This window comes from Mustela putorius, unplaced genomic scaffold (genome assembly GCF_011764305.1).
Source record: "Mustela putorius furo isolate JIRA1106 unplaced genomic scaffold, ASM1176430v1.1 tig00004013_pilon_pilon_pilon, whole genome shotgun sequence".
Lineage (NCBI taxonomy): Eukaryota > Metazoa > Chordata > Mammalia > Carnivora > Mustelidae > Mustela > Mustela putorius.
This window is the reverse complement of record NW_025422151.1, coordinates 1,281,360-1,294,896: the sequence shown is the minus strand read 5'-3', so window position 1 is coordinate 1,294,896 and position 13,537 is coordinate 1,281,360. Positions and strand designations below refer to the sequence as shown.

General features: G+C 39.5%; 1 protein-coding gene across 1 annotated transcript in view; it reads right to left on the bottom strand.

Moving 5' to 3' along the window:
- Nucleotides 1-219: 219 nt before the first annotated feature.
- LHFPL6 (LHFPL tetraspan subfamily member 6) overlaps nucleotides 220-13,537 on the bottom strand; it is a 234,410-nt gene continuing 221,092 nt past the window's right edge. The window contains exon 4 of the mRNA XM_004779235.3: nucleotides 220-1,348. Within this exon, the coding sequence (XP_004779292.1) occupies nucleotides 1,230-1,348 (119 nt within the window). The 3' untranslated portion in view covers nucleotides 220-1,229. The remainder of the gene's footprint in view (nucleotides 1,349-13,537) is intronic.

The window sequence follows — 13,537 nt, the reverse complement described above, 5'->3', positions numbered from 1 at the left end:
GTAGCTGCAAAGAATTTAAGTTGAAAGTAGGGGCTCTTACCTACCTTTAATACCTTGTGTGCCTAGAACAATGCCTGGTTGGGTGATTCAAGAGAGAATTAATGGGAGGACTTAGGAGGCAAAGGGAAATTTATAGGACTGTTGGAGTTGAAAGGCTATATTTAGAAAATTAAAGAAGCAAACCCAACAACCGAAGTAACACTCCATGACTCATTTAACTATTGATCAAAGAGAATTTATTCACAGAGTTTTTCAAATACAAACAAAATAGCACTTAAAAATTTTTTTATACAAAATGAATATTGAAATAAATGTGGTACAGCACAGTACAATAATGAACAAAAGAAAACAAGATCTAATGAATGGAAAATGTCTCTCATTACTCTCACTCCTTCAACTGAATTCTCTTCCTGTCTACGGACAGGAAGTTGCCTCTTTACTTCATAAGAATATCATAGCAGGAGCTACTCAGATAAGGAAATCTTGCATATTTTTGAATAATATTGAAATACAAAGGCTTAACTCTAAATGTCTGTATAAACACTGAGCACATGTCGAGGGCATAACGAGTTTATGCAGGATATACAAAATACGGTAGAGTGGCTTATTGGTCCATTTATTAGGTTTAATGTATGCTTTATAAAGTGATAATACTGTATTTTAAGTGTACATTAAAAAGAAAACAGAGGAGTAATGCACCACTAACCCTCCCATACAATCTGTGTGACAATGGCTATGTTTGTGCGTGAGCATGTGTGAGGATGCGTATATGTCTGTATGTGCTTTCAGAAGCAACTTGACCTGCAGGGAACATCTGTGGGTTACCCTGCTTCCCAACGTAACACTGTTTCTACTAGCCCTTTTAATTTTCATAGTCCTCATCTTTAAAAAAAAAAAAAATCCAAAACCCTTGTTTGCATATATAGGTTTGTTTGGTGTGTGCATGTGTTCTACATTAACAATACTCTGTGGAAGAGAAACACCCAACACCCTACAATATTTTTAGCCTTTGGTCCATCTTCTCTCTTTTCCCATGTTCTCCATTTCTTTTGCAAATCTTGTACAACCCTTTGACACTATGTAATGTTGACCACTCCACTGGGTTTTGTTTCATTAGCACACTATGGATCAGAGAACCACCATTCCACCTTTTATAGTAGCTGCATGTTTCAGTCTCTCCAGACGCCTTTGGCCTATCTTCTCCTCTGTTTGCTCTCAGTGGCTCCATGTCAGTAGGGGTACTGCTTCTGTTTCTTGCCCGAGAAGCAAGCCAGCCATGTGCACAGCAGCATGGCGGTGGCAGCCCCTGCTACCGTGCAATAGTAGGCCCAGCCAATCTCACACTTCCCTAGGGACACGGGAGAGGAAGAGAAAACAGACAGAGATCAGGATGATTTTTCAGGATGCTCTGTTATTTCTCCCCATGTGTATGTTCCTGGATACTGCAGCGAAACTGAAGTTAAAAGTGTATACCAACATTAAAAGTATGGTGTGCTCACTCAAAAGGAATGATAACAAGTGCTGAAAGCTATCTGAAGACTGAAGAAAGCCAGAATGGTTGTGTGCATTTCAGAAGGACCTCAGGCCCACGCATCCTGCTCACGAAGAGGATAGAAGCCTATTCTCTTCCACCAGTGCCCACTCTTCTGGCTAAATAAAAGGAGGAATGACAGCAATCAGGTTAGGGGGGATTTCAGTTAATATTAGTTCTAACTGAAATCATTCAAACTGATATGCACAATGAAAAAAAATCAAAATGTAGATAACAGTCCTTCTGCAAAGGGGTCAGTCTGAGGAGAGATCCATTTGAAGGATGATGCTAAAATGAATACTGCTGTTTTTATAAAATTGCCAAATGATTTACATTCTTTAGAATTGAAAAAAATTCCCAGGTTCTTCTGCGGTCAATACTTACCTTTAAAATAAAACATCATAAATGAGAACATAATGAAAAGGGTTCCAATGGGCCCTGACCTGTCAGAGTTGGATTAGTATTCCTGGTAACAACAACATACCCATAATACTAAAAATATAATTAGTAAAAGAAAGCAGCAATAGTTATTTTAATTTCAGGGAGAGCAGACTCCAAAGCAAGAACAGTTATCAGGGATAAAGAAGGGCATTACCCTATGATAAAGGAGTGAATTTTCCAAGAAGACATAATAGTCTATAATGTGTGTATACCTATCAACAGAGCCTCAAATTACATGACACAAAAACTGACAGATTTCAAGGAGAAATAGATAAATCCATTATCATGTTGGAGACTTCAACACCCTTCTATTGGAAATTGACAGATCCAGCAGGCAGAAAAAAATCTGAAAGGATATACTTGATATCAATCAACCAAATATAACTGACATCTACAGACTACTTCAACCAACAACAGCAGAACACACGTTCTTCTCAAGGTTACATGGAAAATACAGAGAGATGCCTGGACCACAATACTCACCTTAAAACACTGAAAAAAATAGAAATCAAAAATTTTCTAAAATGGAGTTAAGCCAGAAATCAGTGACAGAAAGATCACTGGAAAATACCACAATCTGTGGAGATTAAACAACACTTCTAAATAACACAGGGCCAAAGAAGAAATCTCAAAGAAATTAAAAAATAGTTTGAATTAATGAAAATGAATAGTTTGAATTAAATGAAAGTGAAAACACAACTTATCAAAATTTGTGGACTGCAAGGGAAACAGTGCTTAGAGAGAAATGAATGGCATCAAAAGCATATATTAGAAAGAAGAAAAATCTATAATCAATAATGTAAGTTTCTGCCTTAGGAAACTATAAAAAGAAGAAAAAATTAAACTCAAAGTAAGTAGACGAAAATAATTGAGTTAGAGCAGAAATCATTAACATTCTGTGAGATCATCACTGCCTTAACACTAAAATCAGACAAAAACACAAGAAAACTACAAATCATTATTTTCATGAACATAGGTAAAAAAATTCTCAACAAACTATTAGCAAATTGAACCCAACAATGTATAAAAAGAATCATATACACAACCAAGTATAATTTACCCCAAATATAAACAGCTGGTTCAGTATTCAAAAGTCAATTAATATACTGGGGTGCATGGGTGGCTCAGCTGGCTGAGTGTCTGACTCTTGGTTTTGACTCAGTTCATGATCTCAAGGTCTTGGGATCCAACCTCATGTCAGGAATCCACACTTGGCAGGGAGTCTGCTTGAGACTCTCACTCTCTTCCTGGCCCTGAGGCTCTGTCTCTCTAAAATGGGTAAACTAATCTTTTTTTAAAAAGTCAATTAATACAATGTATCATATCAAAAGACTAAAAGAAAAAAAAATCACATAATCATATCGATAGATGCAAAAAAAAAAAAACAGGATTTAACAAAAATCCAAAATCCACTCATAATTAAAAAAAAAATTCTCAGTGAACTAGGAATAGAGGGAAACTTTCTCAACTTGTCAAAGAACATCTAAAAATACTTACAGCTAATATACCTAATAGTGAGAAATGTAAAGCTTTTCATTTTCAGATTAATTCTCATTAGTGCCTGTAAGAAATTCAGAAGAATTTTGAGAGGCTACCATTTCAATGATCTTGACAAAACTATTTAGATATGGTTATCATTAAACTTCAATAAGAAAGCCCAATATTTTATTAATAGCTTCAGGGTAAAAGAAATGGCAGAGGAAGACTGCTCCATTGTACTGTGCTGTGCCTTTCCCACAAGGTAAGGATATCCCCTCTCATCACTCCTTTGCAACATTTTACTGAAGGTTCTAGCTAATGCAATAAAGCAGGAAAAGAAAATAAAAGGTATACAGATTGGGAAGAAGGAAATAAAACTGCCTTTGTAGTTGACATGATATAGAAAATGTGAAAGAATCCACAAAACAAAACAAAACAAACAAACAAACAAAACACTCCTGGAACTAATAAGCTATTATAACAAGGTCGCTGGATATTCAAGGGCAATATACAAAAGTCAACTGCTTCCTATATACCAGCAATGAACAAGTGAAATTTGGAATTTAAAAGATAATACCATTTACATTAGCACCCCCAAAATGAAATAATTAGGCATAAATCTAATAAAATATGTAAAAGATCGATATGAGAAAATCTACAAAACTGATGAACAGAATCAAAGAACAAAATAATTGGAGAAATATTCCATGTTCACAAATAGAAAGACCTAATAGTATCAAGATGTTGGTCCCTCCCAATTTGGTTTATAGATTTAGTGCAATTCTATTCAAAATCTCAGAAAGTTATTTTGTGGATATTGACAAACTGATTCTAAAGTTTATATGAAGAGGCAAAAAGGCTCAGAATAGCCAACCTAATACTGAACAAAATTCAACAAAGTTCAACACAGCTAGAAGACTGATGCTACTCAACTTCAAGACTTACTATAAATATCCAGTAATCAAAACAGTGTGGTAATGGAGAAAGAACAGGCAGATACATAAGTGGAACAGAACAGAGAGCCCAGAAATAGATCCACATAAATACAGTTAAATGATCTTTAACAAAGGAACAGAGATGATAAAATGAAGCAAAGACAGTCTTTTCAATAAATGGTGCTACAATATCTGGACATCCACATGCAAAAAAAAAAAAAAAAAACCAAGAAACTGGACATAGACTTTGCAGTTTTTATAAAAATTAATCAAAACTAGATCACAGACCTATAGGTAACACTTAAAACTACAGAACTCCTCAAAGATAACATAACAGAAAACCTAGGTAACCTTGAGTATGGTAATGACTCTAGATAGAACTCAACCCATAAAAAGCACTATCCATGAAAGAACTAGTTGAAAGGCAGAACATCATTGAAATTAAAAACAAACAAACAAAAACTCTGCTCTGTGAAAAGTAGTGTTAAGAGAATGAGAAGAGAAGCCACAGAGTGGGAGAAAATAATTTGCAAAAGATATATCTGATAAAGGAATCTTATCCAAAATACCAAAGCACACTTGAAATTCGACAATAAGAAAACCACCAACCTGATTTTAAAAATGGGCCAAAGATCCTAGCAGACACTTTACCAAGGAAGATATATAGACTGCAGATAAGCATATGAAAGAAAAAATACTCAGTATTATATGTCCAAGGAGAATGGTAAATTAAAATGAGATACCGCTTTATACTTATTAGCACGACACAGTCGGGAACACAGACACCAACAAATGCTGGTGAGTCTATGGAACCAGAGGAATTCTCACACCTGGTGGAGAGGATGCAAAATCAAACAACCACTCTAGGCGACAGTTTAGTGGTTTCTGATAAAAGCATACATACTCTTACCATATAATCCAGCAATCACACTCCTTGGTATTTACCTAAAGGAGCGAAAAAGTTACATCCACACAAAAATGTACACATGGATGTTTTTAGCAGCTTTATCCATAATTGCCAAGACTTCAAAGCAACCAAGATGCCCTTCGGAGCCAGGACTCAAACTTGGGTTCCATGTTCAAGAATAAGAAGTCATTAAACCAGAATATCGTATTGGAATTAATAAAATAAGTTTCTGCATTCATTCGTCCTCCCCTTCCCAAATTTTTTATAGCATTCAAATTATTCTTTTTGTGCGCATGGAAGGAAGGCCTTTATATCTTTCATTGAACACTGTCTTTTCTGCTTTGTCATCCTTCTTTTAGCCAGTCTTAACGATCTCATCAGAAAATGCTTTAACAATTTTCCTCTTTTCTTTTATCCTTTATACATTACATTAGATACAAACACATACACCTAGATATTTAGATTTCAGTCATTGAACACCAACCATAGACTGAAAGCTATACCATTTTTAATGAAGTCAGTCATTTTCTCTTGTTCATTAATGACTTTTCTCTTGAAAAATACAAAGACTGTTAAGTGTAGCATGCGATTTGACTTCATATCCTTGCTCCATTTCCAGATAAGAAGGTGAGGTCAGGCAAGCTAAGTCAGTCGTTGGCTTGGGGTCACCATAAAGCAATAGCCGGAAGATTACATCGAGGGCCTCCACATCTCAAGAGTACACACTAGCTGGGGCCACAGACGATAGGCCATGTGCAGTCTTGACCCTGGGGGTCATCCTTGATTTCTCCCTTTCCATATCGAATATTAATAACCATTTAAACATAGAAAACGTGCATTAACTACTTGCTCTGAATTGTTAGAAGAGCTTTACATGGAGTTGAATCCTCATAGGAACATGATGGGATAGGCACACTGAGATGGGAAAACTAAAGCCTAGAAAAATGCAATAACCTGCCCAAAGACTCACACTCAGTCAGGGGCAAGTCCGTTGCCTCTCTCCAAAATGTATCCTCTGCACTACCACTCCTCAAGTGCCCGCCTGCACCCTCCTGAGGTCTTACCTGTCATCACTGCTCTCCTGTCTCCCCTGCTTCTGCTATGGTATCACCAACAGCAAAGCAGGCAGCTATCGTTGTAAAAATAAATCGTGTTAAGACCCTGCCTCACTTAAAATTTCCTAATGGATTGTCAAACATCCATCTCCTTCCAATGGCCTATCAGGACTTGAATGAGCTGTTATCTGCCTACTTTTCAAAACTCATGGCCAACTTCCCTCTTGTCTTTTTTCTTAATAGGCTGGGCTGCCCTCTCTGGACCTCAGGAGGCTTGTTGCTGGCTTTGGGCTTCATGCCCATTATTCCTTCCACTCAGAAAGCTCTCTATTCCAGGTCATTAGGCAGCTGGTTCCTTCTGAACGGTGGCTACGTAAAGATATGCCCCACCCCCAACCTGCTTCATCAGAGTCAGAATACTCCTCTACCTCACTTTATTGCCTCAGTGTAGCAAGGTTTGTGACTACCGTGTGTGTGTGTGTGTGTGTGTGTGTGTGTGTGTTCAATTTCAGTCTCTCCCACTAGAATGAAATCTTCAGTTAGGGGAGATGTTTGTGTATTTTGTTCCCTACTTTACCCCTACAACAGTGTCTGGCCCATAGTAGGAACTCACTAAATGAATGTTGAATGAAAGGGAAAGAAAAACAGAAAGAAAGAGAACAAAGTAGGCAAATAGCCAGTCCCTGAAAAACAGAGTAAATCTGGAATTTTATTATAACTCTCAATTATTTATTATAAAAATAACCATAGTCCTGCTCTGACATGGAACATTTGGAGAGAAGTTGCCAAACTAATTTTATAGCATTTACAGCCTCATACAGTGTGTGTTAATTGAATAGGTTAATAGATCCTGAAAGATCACATCTCCACCTCAGGGTGGGTCTCACGGGCACAGTGACCTCCATCAATACTCATGGATGTACTAGGTATTTTTCAAGGGTAACAGAGTCCCCCTCGGGGATCAAATTTTCTGATAACCATCTGCAAAGGTGTCTAGGGAATAATCTCCACTTGTAAGTCTCAGGAATAATCTCCATTTTGAATTATTCTTCATCTGGATTAAATAAATCTAGGAGGGAGAATTAATGGGTAGCTGAGAGATGGCAAATAATTTAGAACCTTTCAAGAAGTCAGCAAAATTTGTGGGCAATCCATTCAGCCTAGGGCTCATAACATGGAACACAATCAATCATTCATTAATAACAAGGTATTGACCTACACCAGTTCCATGACCTAACAGGAAAAGCCGAGGACATAATTCTCTATTAATTATAGGACACTTATTCAAGAAAAAGAACCTGTTAAGGGCAGTTGTTTGAAAATAGTCCAAGGTGACAGTAGCCATGTATATTAAATAAAGATGAAAAAGAAGATACTGGGCGCCTGGGTGGCTCAGTCCCAGGGTCTTGGAATCAAACTCTGCATCAGGCTCCCTGCTTGGAAGGAAGCCTGTTTCTGCTTCTCCCACTCACCCTGCTTATGTTCCCTATTTCGCTGTCTCTCTCTCTCTGTGTCAAAGAAATGAATAAAATCTTTAAAAAAAGAAAAAAAAAGACAAAGAAGATACTAAAGAATTAACTACTACTAAGGACCCAGGAGAGAGAGAATCATTTATTTTTTTCTCCAGGGAAGTTAAAGGATTATAGGAACTCTTAACTGGCCAGGCTGGTAGCAGATGGTAAAGATAATCGACCGAATTCCTTTATAGCCTTTAATTGGTCCTGAGTTCTCACCCTTAGCTTCTGATCGTGCTCTGCTCCTAAGAGCTACCCTTGCAACCCTCTTCAGAAGACCCATGAGTGTGGAGCCTCCTTGCCCCATACTCTCAGAGAACTTAAGTGCCCCCTGGTGTAGTCAGTAGCCAACGACTGACGGTGCAGGAGTACAAAAGTCGGTTTTCTCACCTCGAGGTGAGGCACACTCTGTAGTGGAATGAATGTTCCAGAGCCGCAATGAGGGTGAGGCTGGGACCTCACCGCAAATGGCACCCTTGCCGGGCATACACCCCTTCACTACTTCCCATTTCCTTACTGGTTTCTTGAATAGGAATCCTCTTCTCAGCATCTGCTCTGGGAAACTTGATTTAAGACAAGAGCAAGTGAACAAAATCTCTCTTATTTTTTTTTTCTTTCTCATAATAAAGGTTTTCGAGGTTTCAGCTGTCCGAGGCTTAACCACGCCACCCATCTAACCCAACCTACCCGGGCTCTGCTGTCGCTGAAAGACCCACAGGATCGAGTCTTCAGTGATGAGGGAATAAAGGCAAAAGAAAAAAAAAAAAGTCCCTTAGGACTTCTATATAGCCCCTTGACAAAGTCCTTGAAACAGGCAGAGCGACCTCCCTCTGGGAGCTCAGCAGCTACGTCCTTACTACTCTGCTAAGGGCAAACGCCAACCATAGGCTAACATCCCAACCCTCTAGGGTCCTGTGAGTCTACTTAAACATACATAAATTCCTTTGGAAACTTCCTTTATCGCTACCCCCTAAGATAAATGTTAGCCATCATCCCCCAAGCATATGGCCCACTGATTTACATCTGAAGGGTCTCATGATTAGGGGCTTAGGGGACAGTAATAAATGACCTTTTCCTAACAATAGCTAGCCCCCTCAAGGTCCTAGAAACCTTGCTTCCAAAATTCCTTAGAGACTGACTTACGCTATCCCTAACCCCTTCCCAACTTGAAAGCAGATAATTGGCCATTCCTGACCACTTCAGGGCAGTTCTTTCTGCCTACGGGTCTTGACCCTGTATTTTAATAAAACCACCTTTTTTCACTGAAGACGTCTCAAGAATTCTTTCTCCACCATCAGCTCTGAACCCTAACATTTCCTACAGCATTCAGCAGCCGGTGTCTACACTACTGTCTTCCTAAGGACAGATCAACTCCATGTCTTGTTAAATCTATCTGTATCATTTCTAATAATTGTTTTTGGAGCCCTTCTTGTTGTGTTGTAAAACATGTAGTCAACTCATCAAACCAGCTGTTTATCAGATGCAAATAGAAAGAAAGGAAACTAAGGGCACCTGGGTGGCTCAGTGAGTTAAAACCTCTGCCTTTGGCTCAGGTCATGATCCCAGGGTCCTGGGATGGAACTCTGCATCAGGCTCTCTGCTCAGCAGGGAGCCTGCTTCTCTCTCTCTCTGCCTGCCTCTCTGCTTACTTGTGATCTCTGTCTGTTAAGTAAATAAATAAAATAAAAAAAAAAAAGAAAGGGAACTAAATAAAGTTATTCAAAAAGTGTGCCATAGGAAAAGAAAATGAGAATGTCATCAGATATTGCCACAAATTACTCATATATGCAAATATATGTGTGTAATCTATACATTTTGTGATTTAAATTTAGCAACCGGCTCAGATCCTAAATAAGCAACAAATGTTCAGTGTGATTTAGAAGAAAAATAGTCCTCTATTTCAGATACAAAGACTTTCTCTTACTACGTAATTCATAAAATACAGAATCATTAAATCAATATGGATTTATTCTGGTATTTTACATTATTTAGAAATATAGTCAGCCCATCAAACTATCCTCAAAAGAATATACAAAAAAAGCATACACACACACACACACACACAGACACACACACGTATCTTTTGAGAAGCAGGGAAGGGAGAAGGTCAATCTGATAAGATCAAGATGTGTCAATAGGATTTAGGTAAATCTAGAGAAACACTAAGTCGTCTAACCCCTGATTCTTGATTCTTAATTCCTTTCCTCCCATTCTTCCTCTCCCCCTCAATTCATTCATTGATTCAACAAGTATTTATTAAGTGGCTACACTAACTAGGAATCACTGGGTGGTGGGGATCTTGTTGGAGACAAGATAGATACCGAGACTGCTCACAAGCAGTCTTGCCTAGTCAAGGAAGTACGAAACAATAATCATGCAGATAATTATATAATGATAACTGAGACATGTCCTTTGAAGAGAAAAAAAAAATTGAGGATGCTAAGACACAAGGAATCTTTAGAATGTGGTCAGTGAAGGTGAGCCTTAAGTTAGATGTGAAACAGATGTTGAAACCTGGAAGAAGAGTAGGAACAAGCCAAGTGGGAATGTGAAAGGCCAGGGGAAGAGTGTACTTGCACTTGGGGGCAGGGAAATGGAGAAAGAGGGGCATATGTAGGTCTTGTTAAAGCATTGCTCAAGAAAGAAAGGAATGCCACTTTGGGTATAAACAAGAGATGACCACCTCCAAAGTTGGAGAGCTTGAAGCCTAAAAACTTTCTCCAGAATTTTCACCTGTATTAGTAGACAGGAATGTAAGGTATTCAACATTTATCAATAAATCTTAAGCACCTATTACAGGTGTTGCAATGTTACACGAGCTGGAGATCCAGCAGCGAACAAGATCGAAAGGGTCCTCGGTCTAACAAAGTTATTGTTCTAGTAAGATCGACTCTCAAGAATCGCTCACGTCACTTGCATTATTTTGAAACCATCCCTTGGATATTTTGGAGAAGTTCAGTTGGATAAAATTAACCAGATACAAGAGAGATTCTTTTTTCATGAAACATAAATACAAATACAAAATATCTAGAGTTCGTGAAAGTTCTGTGACTTTCCAACTGCACACTGAACGCACCGTACTTCAAAGTTCTCCACAAGAAAAAGAAAAAGGAGAGTTTTTTTTTCCCCTTTGAGCACGATTCTATTGTTCAAACCCGCATGATTCATAACAAGAAATTAGTACCATGTTTTACAATAGTAAGAGGAAAAAGTCTTTTTCAGTACCTTAGGCTATCAGGAAAGTTGCTATGTTTTCAGTGGCCTGGTGGTCCCAGAGTAGTAGTAAAAGGACTAAAGGAAACCAGGAAATGCGGGGCCATTCTTCCAAGGCCCCTCCCTCCCCTTGTCAAGGCAATAAATACTTGTTATTATAATGCAAACCAAAAGCATTTTACTAGAGGGCAAGTTCTGTCTGTGATCCCTTCAGGAAATTAGAGAAGCAAATCTGTTTCAACTTTCCCTTTTGCTCTCTGTTTCTCTGTAATGCTCCATCAGACAGGACTCCAAGCTTGCTTGGTTGGCAAATTGCTGCTTTCAACAATGGGGAATACTATTCCTGACAGATAAAATAGAGGTTAATGGGACAGAAAGCAGCAATCCATGGCCACCTGCCAAGTCAATGGAAAAAGATGCTTGGCAGCATTCCAGGGCAGGACCAAAGGGGAGATGGGGTGTGGCTGTTTTTTTCCAGAAGGCTTAAGTTTGGTTTTGGTGGGGCTTGTGTCAGTAAAGGAGACAGAAGACAAAGTACAAGGAATCCAGCCTGTCTAGGAATAACAGTGGAATTCCAGAAATCTTTTCATCTTTTGAGGAAATGGCAGTTTAACCTCTGCTTTTCCATTAATTGGTCTCATTAACATTTCAGAGCCTACTGTCTGATACTGAGTCCGCCTGCTCTCCTTTGGTATCCAGGTGCTTAGGACAATGCCCAGACCACAGCGGATGGTGGCTATATGTTCCTGGCATGAATGAGTATCCGACATGGTACTTGTGCTGAGAAGAGGAATCTGAAATTAGTAATTATGTAACACCTGTCATGTATACAGACTGTGAACCAGGCGAGGAACAGTTTGCAAGGGGCATCTCTTCCTCCATCATTTTTGCCTCTGATGCTTTCCAGAAACTGGAGAAACAAATCTGATTGTATTTTCCCATCGTGATTCCCAGTGTGAAGATGAAGAAACTGAGTTACATGCAAAGTAGGTAACTTGCCTAGTATCTCAAATAAATGGTGTAGCTTGTTGATGTGGGAAACTTGTTGATGTACTCGTTGATGTGGGAAACAAAGGAAAAAGAAAAAAAAATTAAATTTCCTTACTGCCTACAGCCCATCGACAAGTCCTTGAAACAGGCAGAGTGACATTCCTCTAGGGACCCAGCTGCCTCAATGCTGATATTGCTAAGGGCAAAAGGCAATCTTAGTCCAAGTCCCATGACCCTCTAAGTCTTCTTGAACATATAAAAATTCCTTTGGAAACTTCCTTTATCTCTGCTTCCCAAGATACATGTTGGCAATCATCCCCCAAGCAGATGGCCCACTGATATACATCTGGAGGGTCTCATGACTAGGGTTTTGCTAGACAGTAACAAATGACTTTTTCCCCAAAATAGCTAACCCCCTCAAGGTACTAGAAACCTTGTTTCTGAATACTTGGGAGGCTTACACTACCCCTAACCCTCTCCCAACTCGAAAGTACTTAATGTGTCACCCTTCATGACCCTAGCACAGCTCTTTCTGCCCACACGGGTCCTGCCCCCTGCTTTAAGAAAACCACCTTTTTGTACCAAAGATGTCTCAAGAATTCTTTCTTGGCCATTGGCTTCGAACCTGAATGTCTTTCCTACATCACTATCACTTGTCTTTGTTAGAACTTAACATGCCAAGGAGAAATAAAATATATTTGACCCCTTGGAATGCATGGGTCTCCTTAGAATACTCCACATCCCTGTGTCCACCTTGCATGGTTCTAGTTATTAAAGGCCTGCCTCTGGCTGACTTGGCCCCCAGTTCCCAACGTGGCAGAACCCAACCAGCACTCTCTTGGCAATCCCATGCCTTCTAGAGAATGTGGAGAGGTCGGGTCCAGGAAACGTGCTTGATGAATTCAGATAACTGATTCTCCCTCCGTGTGAACCTGGCTCTGAGTGTGCCCCAAACTGCGTGTTATGACCCTTCCCTGACTCTGCCCCTGAGGAGCCGAGGGAGGGTTCCAGGTCCTAGGTGCAAGCCAGCTTCCTTCTCAGGGCACTGTCAGGAAACCCTGAGTAGTCGGCAGGAGCCATGATGCCATCCTCACCTCTGTACAGAGATGTGGACCCAGGGCTCCCCACTGCTTGCAACATTGCTGTAACATAACAGAAAACAAGGTATCGCTCAGGCTGCCCCGCCCTCTCACTCCTGCCCTCTTGACAAAACTCCTTGCGTGCTGCCCTCCCTGGGCTCTGCATTTGAACCTGAGCAAATTCCCTCACCCACCCCCATCTTCTCCTCTCTTCACTAGGTCACTTCCAAGTTTCCACCCTTGTGGCCACAAGGGCCTGAGTCCAGATATCACAAGACGACTGACTTCTTTTATCAAGGTTGAATATCTTTCTTTTGTGATATTTTAAAATGTTCACCAGGCTAAGATATAATGCAAAGCCTGTGTTTAGAAAAGCAGCAGAAGTTTTCAATG